At 41.4% G+C, this 12610-nt stretch overlaps 1 protein-coding gene across 2 annotated transcripts; it reads right to left on the reverse strand.

The window, feature by feature from the left end:
* Positions 1 to 203: 203 nt before the first annotated feature.
* LOC123395776 (G-type lectin S-receptor-like serine/threonine-protein kinase At4g27290) lies at positions 204 to 3535 on the reverse strand. 2 transcript variants are annotated; one of them, XM_045090805.1, is made up of 4 exons: positions 2646 to 3535; positions 1933 to 2007; positions 707 to 994; positions 204 to 315 (listed from the first exon to the last, which is right to left on the reverse strand). In XM_045090805.1, exons 1-3 carry the CDS (start codon positions 2887 to 2889, stop codon positions 933 to 935), a joined length of 381 nt encoding a protein of 126 aa, XP_044946740.1. In that variant the 5' UTR covers positions 2890 to 3535; the 3' UTR covers positions 204 to 315; positions 707 to 932. The 2 variants fall into 2 exon arrangements, with proteins under 2 accessions (XP_044946740.1, XP_044946741.1); XM_045090806.1 differs by having other exon boundaries at positions 204 to 481.
* Between the last annotated feature and the right edge of the window lie 9075 nt (positions 3536 to 12610).

A 12610-nucleotide genomic window follows, 5' to 3' on the forward strand; every position in this document is an offset into this window, starting at 1 on the left:
GCGTACTTCTCATGAAAACAGATCCATAGCAATGGCCTTCAGCATGATCAACAGTGTGGAGGAAACAATTCAACCAGGAAGGTAGAATTTGATGAATTCAGATTCAACTTGGCAGACATTTCTTGCAACATAACTAACTAGACAAGTATGATGAATTTAAGGTGAGAAGGAACTACCCAATTAGGTGAAGTGTAGGTGTGTACCTCCAAGGACAGAACTTGCTTCTCCAGATTGCCATTGGCCTTCATCACACACTCATACTTGTCCCACAAATAAGATCATCATGAGTGCAACTGTGCAAGATCAGCAGTGCACCTGGACTAGTGTAAATTTGTGTATTAGTAGCTATAACCGTGATGCTACGGTGTGTACGAACGTCTAACTGGGGCATCGTTACACTGAACTTGGACACTCGGTCTGCTAGGAACGTGTCTAGGTTCACCAACTCTGATGTTCAGCAATGGTACATCACAAGAATATCCTGCAGTGCCAATAATTGAGTGAACCTATTTATCATATAACCTACCAGCAATACTAGCACGACCGCTCTAGAAATACCATCGACCATACGTACACGCATGTAGTTTTATCTTTGTTGGATCTATCAATCGATTTAGTCCTATCGATCAGTCATATCTAGGATTTTTGTAGCATTTCATTTCACATTCAGAATGGGAAATTCACAGGCCTTGTTGTAGTTGCTTACCGTTCATAGCTCCCTGGTGTAAGAGCATTGCTGGTAGGGAGAAACCTCATGGCCAACCACCAGCGGCTTCTGATCCTCGGGAATCTGCTGCAGCAACGGTTTCCTTGATGACAAGAGGTACTGCGAGCTCTTCCTGATATCTTCATGATGTTGTTGTTGTTGTTGTTGCTGCTGCTTGTCACTTGTCATCGCGCGTATAAGCGGCTTTACGAGATTGGAGATGACCTCAGGGGTTTGCCTCGGAACGAGTTGTTGAGGAAGGAGCTATTGAGAAACGAGTTGGACAGCCTGTCGAAGCACAAGAGAAAGAAAAAAGAAAGCATTTTTGCTGATATGAGAATAAGCAACGAAAATTATGTGCATAGGCATTGTAACAACTTGTTTCAGACTGTTTATAGCCGACAAAATACAGTAAGATTCGTGCTCTTTTGATTTAATTTAAGAACAACACTACATATATGAGCGTGTTGGTCAGAAACCATGACTTGGAACAAGATCAAAAATGCACAAGAGAACCGTTTGAATAAAAGGAAAATTGTTGCGAAGGAAAATTCCAAGGGGAAAAGAAACGCCCGAGGAGGTGAGGATGTGACAGCCAGGTGCTGGTCCACAGGCCTGAGCTGTATCACCCCACCCCACCATTGGTGACCTGGTTATTTAAAATTGGTGACAGTAATGGAGCATCCTTCCAAAATAATAGTAATAATACTTGCTTGTTTGGAGACACACATGATCATTAAGCAATAGGTAATGGATTAAGATGGGTGGGAAAACACAATACTAAACGCTTTTTTGCCCACTTACAAGTTATTTACCAAACAATGACCACCATATGTTGTTTATGTAACTACCAGATTAGCTGAGGGACATTACCAGGCCGTCTGTTAGGATTTGCCATATTGTTGTAACTACCAGACTGTAGAAGATAAGTACTTATCATGTTGTCCACGTGATATTACCTGCTTATTCCTTAGAAGTCACCATGTTTTTTGTAACCACCAGATTGTCTAGGCGATATAACCAGGTTCAAGGCTGTCAAACTAGCAGTTATCACGGAGTAGATATCTAACTACACATAGGAAAAACAAGTACCAACCTAGGATCCTGAAATAAAATCTGTACACAACACACCACACCATGGGAAGCTAACAGAGCCTGCAGGCATGGGCACAAAATCACATCACCTGTGGCGTATGGCAATAGGGGCAGCGAGGTGGAATATTTACCTCCGAGTGGGCGGTGGCCTTGCACCGACGCTGGGGTCGAGCTCCTCCCAGTGGCGGCATGGATAGTAATGGATCCTGAAATAAGATATAGTTATATGCCAATCGTACTTACTTGTTTCCATGCATTCTTTTTTTAGAGGATGCAAGCACTCTTATATATATTAAGGATAACAGGGTAAATTACTTCGTACTTTGATAACTAGCTAATCTACTTCTAATTTGACAGAAACACACAAACCAGCATGTGCAAATTCAGTGTGACAGTCAAAATATATAAGTAAGAGAAATTCAATTCTAGATCTTGCAGATTTTAACATGGCAACTACATTTAGCATGCTCTCTAGTGCCTGCCAATTGCTGACTAATTAATAACGCAAGCATATATGCATGATTCTGTGACTTAATCCAGACCAGGAAATGATTCTCGTTCAGTTGTAGTAAATGGCTATATACTGTATAGTAGCATCCAACAATCCTAGAACCTAGGAACCCAGGAATAATCCGCCCTATTTCTCGAGAAACAGAGACACCCAAAGGCAAAGGCTCCTAGAAGAAGCACGCCGGAGATAGTCGTGACGACGGTGATCACAAGCACGACATGGCTTCGTCGCCGGTTAGCTGAAGAAGTAGACATGGTTTTCTCGAATTGAAATGGGAAATTTGGAGGAGAATTTTTTTTCAGTCGATGCCGAGTTCTAGTTCTACGTACTAACCTGCAGCGGTCAAGGCATCGACCTCGGACTGCGCGAGGCAGATGTACACATCCTGCACGACCTCCGGGTACTGCCGCATGTCGATGAGATCCACGGCCCACACGATGCACCCGCGGTTGATGCCCCCGCTGACGTCCGCTGCGGCGTATGCCCTGCAGCTGCAGGTGCCGAGGCAGAGCTGCCTGCACCGGTCCAAGATCATGCCGGTGTGCACCATCGCGTTGGTCGCCTCCGGCAGCTTCATTAGGCTCACTGTCCAGAACCCATCTCTGGCCCCACAGCTCAGGTTGGTCCTTCTAACACAGCCGCCGGAGCCGGAGCCGAGGCTCCACCGTTGCGGCCACCGCGGTTGGAACCCCGGCAGGCAGCTGCACAACGGGGACTGGCCGAGGTCGCAATACCGAATGCCCCGCACCTGGCGTAGCTGTCGCACGGGTCAAGCGGGAAGTGCCACAAGCCATCATGGCCAGCCTCCTCGACGCCGGGCGCAGCTTCGGCCTCCCCGCGGAAGTGCTCATCAACGGCAGGGGCGGCAGGGTGGCCACCAACCCGTCCATGTTCACCTGGGAGGCCGCCAAGACGTACCGGCTCCGCATCTACAACGTCAGCATCAAGTTGTCGCTCAACTTCCGCAACCAGGGCCACGACATGAAGCTCTTGCAGATTGACGGCTCCCACACGCTGCAGGACTCGTACGACCACCGCATTGGAAGCGGGCGGGGACGCGGTCCACGCGGCGGCGATGGCGACGAGCTCAACATCGGGGCACTAGAGCCACAAGCCTATGGGGAAATCTGGAGCTGCGATGGACGGAGGAGGGCCGAGAGAAGATCAAGGATAGCAGGGGCTAGGGAGGATGGCAAGGGCTAGGGGCGACGGCTGCGGCGAGGTGCGAGAGGCTGCGGCGTCGACCTAGATCGGGGAGGCGGCAGCGATGTGGGGGACGAGGGGAGGGGTGGATCTGGGTGGAGTTTGCATTTGTTTTCATTTTTTGTGTTTGCATTTGGAACTGTTGAGAGACATTGGATCGGTTTAGCTTTGAAGGCTCAGAATAGCTACACTCGTGTGATCCGTGGGAAGGTTGGTTCTCCGCTTTGATTGGTCAGAGATACGTTTCATTCAAAATGCATTTTAAAACAGCATAAAAATTCAAAAAATGAAAAACTTTCACATTATATCATTACATGTGACCTAGTTATGAGGAAAAATCGCAAACTTGGAATACGGCAAATATTTCAAAAAACTATTCTCTAAAATGAGATATTATGTATAAAGATTTGTACCCAAAATGAGTTTCTTTTGTGAAGGACCTACCATATATTTGTTGAAAAATTGAACCAAATCATTTGTCGAAAATACTAGGTCATATTTAATGTACAATTGACAAAATGGTTGCGTGTTAAAAGCTTTTATCTACCTCTCATGAAAAAGACAAATTTATGTCGAGTCAGCTGGAAGCCGGTCAAATTTGAACTACAACTACCTCATACTTTTCTCTTTGTTTTTTCCAAAAATAATTTCTTGGTTCAAAAGTATCTATTTAATCATAGAAACACCAAAAGTTTTTAAAGATTCAACCCCTAGATAGGAACGGTCAGGCCCTCCGTTTTGACCGCATTTTGAAACGGGCATGCAAAATTCAAAAACAAATTAGAAAATTTAAAAACCTTTGCATTGTGTCATTATATGTGACCAAATTACCAAGAAAAATAGTAAAGTTGTAATATGGAAATTATTTAAAAAAGTGTTCTCAGAAATGGGCTATCATGTGTGAAGATTCATGCCTTTCAAGCCAAATGATCAATCTTTTGGCCACATTCATGGCATAGTTTGTTTAGATGATCTAACATTGTGCACAAGGGTGTGTATTGGAATGGCAAACAATGTTGCTTAAGGAAGTTTTATTTTTCCTTGTATGAAAAATTCATTTTCCATTTTTCAAGTGCCCAAAATGAGTTTTTTTGTGAAGGACCTACCATATATTTGTAGCTAAATTGGACCAAATCATTTTTATAACATACTAGGACATATTTAATGTACAATTGACCAAATGGTTGGATGTTAAAGGCTTTTATCGACCTCTCGTGAAAAAGACAAATTTTCGTTGAATTAGTTGAAAGCGGGTAAAATTTGAACTACAGCTACATTATAGTTTGCTCTTTATTTTTCCCAATAATCATTTCTAGGTACACAAGTACATATTTAATCAGAGAAACACCAAAATATTGCCAAGATTCAACCACTAGGTAGGAACGGTCATACCCGCTGTTTTTATCGCATTTTGAAATGGCCATGAAAAATTCAAAAAAATTAAAAAAATGGAAAACCTTTGCATTGTGTCATTATATGTAACAAAGTTACCAGGAAAAATAATAAACTTGTAATACGACAATTATTTTAAAAAAAGTGTTCTTAGAAATGGGCTATCATGTGTGAAGATTCATGGCTTTCAAGCCAAATGATCAATCTTATGGCCACATTCATCACATAGTTTGTTGAAATGATATAATATTATGCACAAGGGTGCATATTGGAATGGCAAACAATGTTGATTAAGGAAGTGTTCATTTTCCTTGTATGAAAAATTCAATTTCCATTTTTCAAGTGACCAAAATGATTTTTTTGTGAAGGACCTACCATATATTTGTTTCAAAATTGGACCAAATCATTTTTATAAAATACTAGTCCATATTTAATTTACAATTAACAAAATGGTTGGGTGTTAAAAGCTTTTATCCACTTCTCGTGAAAAAGACAAATTTATGTCGATTCAGTTGGAAGCGGGTTAAATTTGAACTGCAGCTGCATTATAGTTTGCTCTTTATTTTTCCCAAAAATCATTTATATGTATATAAGTATCTATTTAATCAGATATACATGGTGTGGTGGTTTGACGCCGAGGTTTGGATGGTGGTCGAGGGCCCCAATTCCAAAGTGCGTGAACTTGCATGCCATCTGCATGGTCACCGCCTAACTGTTGCGTTGCCACGCGTTCTAGGTGGAATAGGCATATCTGGTGGGTTGGAAAATCCCTCGGTAGGTGTTAGGAAGAAAAATACAATAGAAGAATCTCACAGGAGACTGAACTAAGCTCAAACATGAATTAGCAGCCAAGTGTTTGATTAGCGGTGCGAGTAATTCACATAGACAATGGGCCTAAATTTTGGCTGAGGATGATCATCTACGAAGGAGACTCTCTTGGCAAATTTTTAGCTCAAATGGATGAATCTAGGTGGCACTTGCTTTGCAAAGTAACAGACTGTGCAGAAATATGGATGTTGAAGCTGGGATCAAATGAATGAATGGATTGAGCTGAAATTTGGTGTATGATGTTAATTTGGGCATATGAAGGCATTGTATAAAAATTATACCATTTGGACATGCCAAAGTGACACTTCCTTCACGATGTGCCAATCTGGACAGAAAATGGTAATTGAAACTAGGCTCACATGGATGATTGGATTAAGCTGAAATTTGGAAGAGGATGATAATTTGGGCACATTAAGGTACTGTAAAAATTTCATAAAATTTAGATAAACAAAAATTGTACTTCCTTCACAATGTTCTCTACTGAACAGAATATTGGGAAAAATATTGAGGGAAACTGGATGAATTAAATGAGCTAAAATTTGGTGGAGTGAGGTTATATGGTCAGTGTCATCCCGTTGTAAATTTTCATCAACTATAAAGCAGTATAAAATGTAGTTGATTCACAAAATGAAAATATTACCAGAAACAAAGATTGGATGATGAGCTCACATGGATTATTAGATGTGGCTAAATTTTGTGGAGAGCTATGTTTAGGGCACATAGATGATGTGGAAAAAAAGTTCAACTCATGAGGATATTCCTATCTAGTACTTCCTTCACAAAGGTGTTAGCTGAACACAAACTTTGGAAATTTAATGACAAATATTTACTAGGTAAATCATTACGAAAGTTTTCATGAGGCAATTATTTGGATAGGAAAGGGTTCCCAAAAAATATGAGGATAATCAAAGAAATAGAAATAACATTTCCTTCACAAAGTGCTATTGTGAACAGAATAGGAAAATGAAGATTGCTGAATTATTTTTGAACTATTGAAGGAAGGGTATTCACATGTTACGACATTTTTACAATCGTCGTAAAAGTTATGACAATCTCATCTTATGCGGTTATGACGTTTTTGACTCACATCGTCGTAATTTATATGTAGATTTGATCCCCTCAAATGGTTTACGACGATCTCGGATGAAATCATCATAGATTTATGACGAATTCATCAACGACATCTTAAAAAACCTCATGTATGAGCATATTTCTTCTAGTGTTCCCTCCATCGCTGCTACTTTCTGTGGCGGTGATATGAATAAATTCAAGCAACTTGATTCTCAACCGAAGAATATCATCTGTGGCCATGTGAGCAAATGTCAGTATGGCAGAGTGAGTGCTTTGGGCACAATGAATCTTATCTGGGATAGGCTGTCCAAAGTCAATGAAGGAATTTCAACTCGGCGTGACTCTCGTGTTGATGTTCTTCGCAGTCTCTTCAATCGCTTCAAGAGGCTTGACCATGTAAGCTACCAAGATACCTTTGATCGCCAAACTAACATCTCAAATGAACTCCAAGCACTGGGAGCTCGAGACATTACTGACCATGAAGTCGTGAAGAAACTGCTAAGATCTCTAGATCCATCATTAGATACATTTGTTCTGATGATTCAAGAAAGAGCAGACTACAAGATGCTTGATCGTGCTGATATACTCGAAAGACTCAATACTCTTGAATTCCAACAAGAAGAAAAGACAGATCTGTATGGACCAAGCTACTCTTGACCTCGTGCGCTGAAGGCCAAAGCAATTTCCTCATCTGAAGAAGAAGACTCAGATTGCAGCATTGGTGATCCTGAAGAACTTGGACAGGAGCTTCCAATGCTCATGAGGAAATTCCAGAAGTTTACAAGGCCTGGCCAGTTTGGTAAATCTTCAAGAAGAGATATGAGGAAATCAAAATCTTCATCTGAGCACTACAAGAAAAGAACCTGCCACAAATGCAAGAAATTTGGTCACTATATTCCTGATTGTCCTCGTTGGGTGAAGGAATCAAAGAAGAAGAAATACAAGGATGAAAGTTCTGATGACTCGAAGAAAAAGAAGAAATCTTCAAAATCCTCATTCTCAAAGTCCTCATCGCATAAGAAGACTAGTTTCAGGAAGACTCGGGCACTCATTCGGAAGGAAATGGATTCTGAAGAAGAATCTGAGGAATGTGATGAAGAGGAAGGTTCTGAACAAGACTCAGAGTCTGGTGTGGGAATTATTGCACTGGCTACCACATTCGTCAGCAAGTCAATCTTCAACCTTGAAGAAAATGATAACGCTATCTACATTGATGACTATGCTGATGACTTTGCTCCAACCTATTGCTTCATGGCAAAAGGTTCAAAGGTACCGAATGATACTTCCTCCTCTGACTCAAGTGACTGTGAACCTGATGATTATAAAAAACCCAGTTACAGTAAACTTGCCAACATTGCAATTAAACAACAAAGGGCCATTGAAAAGCTTCAAAAACTGCTAGAAAGAGGCGATGACATGTTGAATGATGAAATGAATCACACTCAAATCCTCACTGAAGATGTGAAAAGTATTCAGTCCAGATTTAATAGTCTTCAAGATCGTTATGACACACTCCTTGCTGATCATGAGAAACTTTCCTATGAATTTCTTCAAAGGAAATTTGATCTTGACAAGTTAAAGATGTCTCATGATGATCTTCAAATGGAAAACGATTCATTGCTTTCTCAAAAAGGGCATCAAACCCTTTGCGATGTGCTTAAAAAGCAAATTTTGAACAGGAACCCGAGGAAAGAAGGAATTGCATTTGAAAGGAAACTGAATGCTGATGGATCACACTGGAAACCTGAACAGTACCCCAAAACGTCATGGGTTGCTGCTAAAGGACCTCCTATTGATCCATCCAATCTAACTGGCTTTGCATGTGAATTATCCTATTCCTCAGATGAGTCATTTTACTCTAACTATAAACTATTCAAGAATCAATCTGGTGAAGTATTTTCTCGATATGTTGGAACTAACTGAAGGAATGGACCACCCCTGAGGAAAATCTAGATCCTCAAAAGTTGCTTGGAAAATCTTCGGGTGAATGTCCTCATGACACCACATGTGAAGAACCTGAACCCAGATCCAATTCCTTAGGTGGACCAAAGTCTTCAAGAGGATCAAAATCCTCAACTGGTCAAAACTATGTTGGTACTCGTGCTAATGCTTCTGATATGCAGGGAAATTACAAAGGATATGAATATGAGCATTATACCTCAAATAATTATGTTCATAGATCCTCAAAGAACTTCTCTGCCTATTCATTTGAGTACTCTAACCCCCCTACTGTGAAGAGAAGTGCAGTAGCTTCAATGCCCCCTTTCTCATATGGTGCACATAGGATGATGAACTCTTTGCCACCCCTTTAGATGTGGGTGGTGAAGAATTTGAACTAATCACTTCTGCACATCAGGTCTCCACATGAAAATTATCATCTGAAGAATTTGCTGGAGACCTGAAGAAAATGCTTGATTGGACGCAACCTAAAATTGATGAAATGATAACATTTCACACGTCCTCAAATTTACTGTTTATGATGAAATTCATATCTAATGAAAATGATATCATATTCTTCACGTTTGAAGCATATGAGATGGTAAGCTGTAGTAATTCATCTGTAGTATGACAAACCCAAGAGTACTGAGTGGGTTCTTGACAGTCGTTGCACAAACCACATGACTGGTGATAAAAGCTAGCTAATGAATATGCCACTGACTCCATCACCTCTGAAGCAACTCACTTATGCTGACAAAGGTAAAAGCAAGGTATTGTGACTTGGAAAAGTGGATATTTCCAAGGACAGGCACATGGACAAAGTCATGCTTGTCCAATCCCTTGGGTTTAACCTCATGTCAGTCATAATGCTTTGTGATCTTGATATGATTGTTATCTTTGGAAAATATAGATGTGTAGTCATCATGGAATCTGACAGATCCAAAGTATTCGAAGGCTTTAGGAGGGGAGATTTGTACATTGTTGATTTTCCACAGGTCCTCAACCAGCCACATGCCTACTAGCAAAAACCTCAAAAGGCTGGCTATGACACCGAAGACTTGTCATGCAGGCATGAGGAATTTGCACACGCTGGCGAAGAAGAAGAATGTGAAGCATCGAATCAGCCAAATTCCTCCAGGACCACCTCTGCGGTGCTTGCGAGTCTGAAAAAATGACCAGATCCAAACACACCTCGAAGACTATCATGACTACTACTCGTCCGTTTGAATTGCTTCACATGAATCTATTTGGACCTACTCATTATGGTACTCTAACCAATGCAGCATCCTTATATGGCTTAGTCGTCGTTGATGACTATTCTCGATATACTTGCGTACATATCATTCTATAGAAAACTGAAATGCAGGAAGTCTTCAAAGATTTTCCTCAAGGGCCTGGACGAACTTCGGCGTCAAGATCAAACACATCAGGAGTGACAATGGGACAGAATTCAAAAACACTGGTCTTGATGATTATCTTGATGAACTTGGTATTACTCACATATTATCTTCTCCTTATACTCCTCAACAGAATGACGTCGTTGAACGCAAGAATAAGACTCGCGTTGAAATGGCACAGACTGTGCTAGAAGAATATCAGACTCCTCGTCGTTTCTGGCCTGAAGCAATCAACACTGCTTGCCACATCATAAACAGGGTATATCTTCACAAATTCCTCAAGAAAACCTCATATGAACTCCTCACTGATAAGAAACCGAATGTAAGTTATTTCAAAGTCTTCGGTGCAAACTGCTGGATTTGAGATCCTCACCATAGCTCAAAATTTGCACCTAAAGCACATGAGGGTTTTATGCTTGGTTACGGAAAGGACTCGCACACCTACAGAGTCTTCAACACCTATGACAACAAGGTTGTTGAAACTGTAGATGTGCAGTTCGATGAAACTAATGGCTCGCAAAGAGAGCAATTGCGTCATGTGCCAGATAAATTATCCTCTCAGGAAGCAATCAAGTTCAAAGCTACTGAAGACATTGTTCCTACTGAGGAAATCACTGAAGAAATCGTCGCCAGCACTGATGAAATTCAAGAAGGTGCTCGTAAGGAAATTGCTCCAGATCAAATTCCTCAGCCCATACAAAATCCTAAACCAGCTCATCCAAGAATTGCAAATGAAGTAGAACTTGACAAAATTCTCGATGACATCAACGCGCCAGGTCCTCTCACTCGCTCAAAAGCTTCACATTTAGTTAACTTTTGTGGGCATTCCTCTTTTGTGTCTATCACAGAACCCTAAAAAGTTGCTGAATCTTTCATGGAACCTGAGTGGATTCAAGCCATGCAAGATGAACTTCTTCAATTCAAGCTAAATGACGTGTGGGAACTCGTCAAACGACCAGATCCTCGCAAACACAATGTCATCGGCACCAAGTGGATTTTCCGAAACAAGCAAGATGAGGATGGTCAAGTGGTGAGGAATAAGGCACGACTTGTAGCTGAAGGATACACATAGGTCGAAGGAATTGATTTCAATGAAACTTTTGCACCTGTTGCTAGACTTGAAGCTATTCGAATACTACTTTCTTATGTTAATCATCATAACATTATTCAATATCAACTGGATGTGAAAAGTGCATTCCTCAATGGTAAGCTTGAGGAAGAAGTATATGTTGCTCAGCCCCCAGGTTTTGAGGATCCGAAGCATCTAGACAAAGTCTTCAGACTCAAAAAGGCACTCTATGGCCTCGAGCAAGCCCCTCGAGCGTGGTATGATACATTGAAGGAATCCCTCATGAAGAAAGGCTTCAAACCTGGTTCACTCGATCCAACTCTTTTCACTAAATCCTATGATAATGAACTATTTGTGTGCCAAATATATGTTGACGACATTATCTTTGGGTGTCCTGACAAACGTTAGAGTGATGAATTTGCTTACATGATGAGTAAAGAATATCAGGTGTCCATGATGGGGGGCCCACTTCCCACGATCGGATAACCACGAACTCCACCACTTCAATCGTGGGCTGCACGTGTCGTGCGGAGACGAATGGGCAAGGGCAGTTCAGTCCGAAAGTTTCGGCCGAACAGTTTTTCACTTGAGCTATAAATAGGCCCTTACCCCCCCCCCTCTGTCAAAACTCTTTGTCCTGTCATCTTCTCCGCTCGAGCTCAAACCTAGCGCCACCGCTAGCAATCTAGTCGCAGGTGAGGAAAAGCTTCACTTCCTCGCTCTCGCCGTTGCAAAACTCATGCCGAAGCAGAATGTCTCCCTCCGCCACCGCCGTAGCTGATTTCTGCCGCCAAGTTAGGGCGCAGAAGATCTGAACCGAAGAGCTTCACTCTTTTACTGCTCCTGTTCTTTGTGTTCTTCGCTCAGTGTAATTAAAATCTTATTTTACTACCTATGTTGATCTATTATATCACTTTAGACTTGCGAAATCTGTTTTTCCTTAGAGTGTCCGTCAGCCATGCACACTCATTCCTCAAACACTTGATGAATTTCACTAAGCCACTCAAATTCTTCATGAGATTCCTCAGTTTTGTAAATTCTCGAATCTACACAACTCTAGAACCCAAGATTAGAATGCTTAGTCAAATTCCTCAACCCACTGGTCAAATTCCTCAACTTCTAAATTTTTCAATTTCTTCAAATCTGAGAACGCATGTGACCTCTCCAAATTCTTCGCACCCGTACTCTGTTCAAAAGTACAAAAATGTCAGCTGATGAATCACTAGGTTCTCATCAACTTAACTCATTTGCAGCGTTCCTCGAAGAAACTTTACCCGTGTCATCAAAATCTTCAAGAGTGCATATTCCTCAGCAAAAGCCTCAGTTGAAAAAATGGAAGATGACAGGAAGCAGAAGGGAGGAAAGAAGCTTGAACAGAACACAACTTTTGAGATTCCTGA

The sequence above is a fragment of the Hordeum vulgare genome, chromosome 5H (genome assembly GCF_904849725.1).
Source record: "Hordeum vulgare subsp. vulgare chromosome 5H, MorexV3_pseudomolecules_assembly, whole genome shotgun sequence".
Lineage (NCBI taxonomy): Eukaryota > Viridiplantae > Streptophyta > Magnoliopsida > Poales > Poaceae > Hordeum > Hordeum vulgare.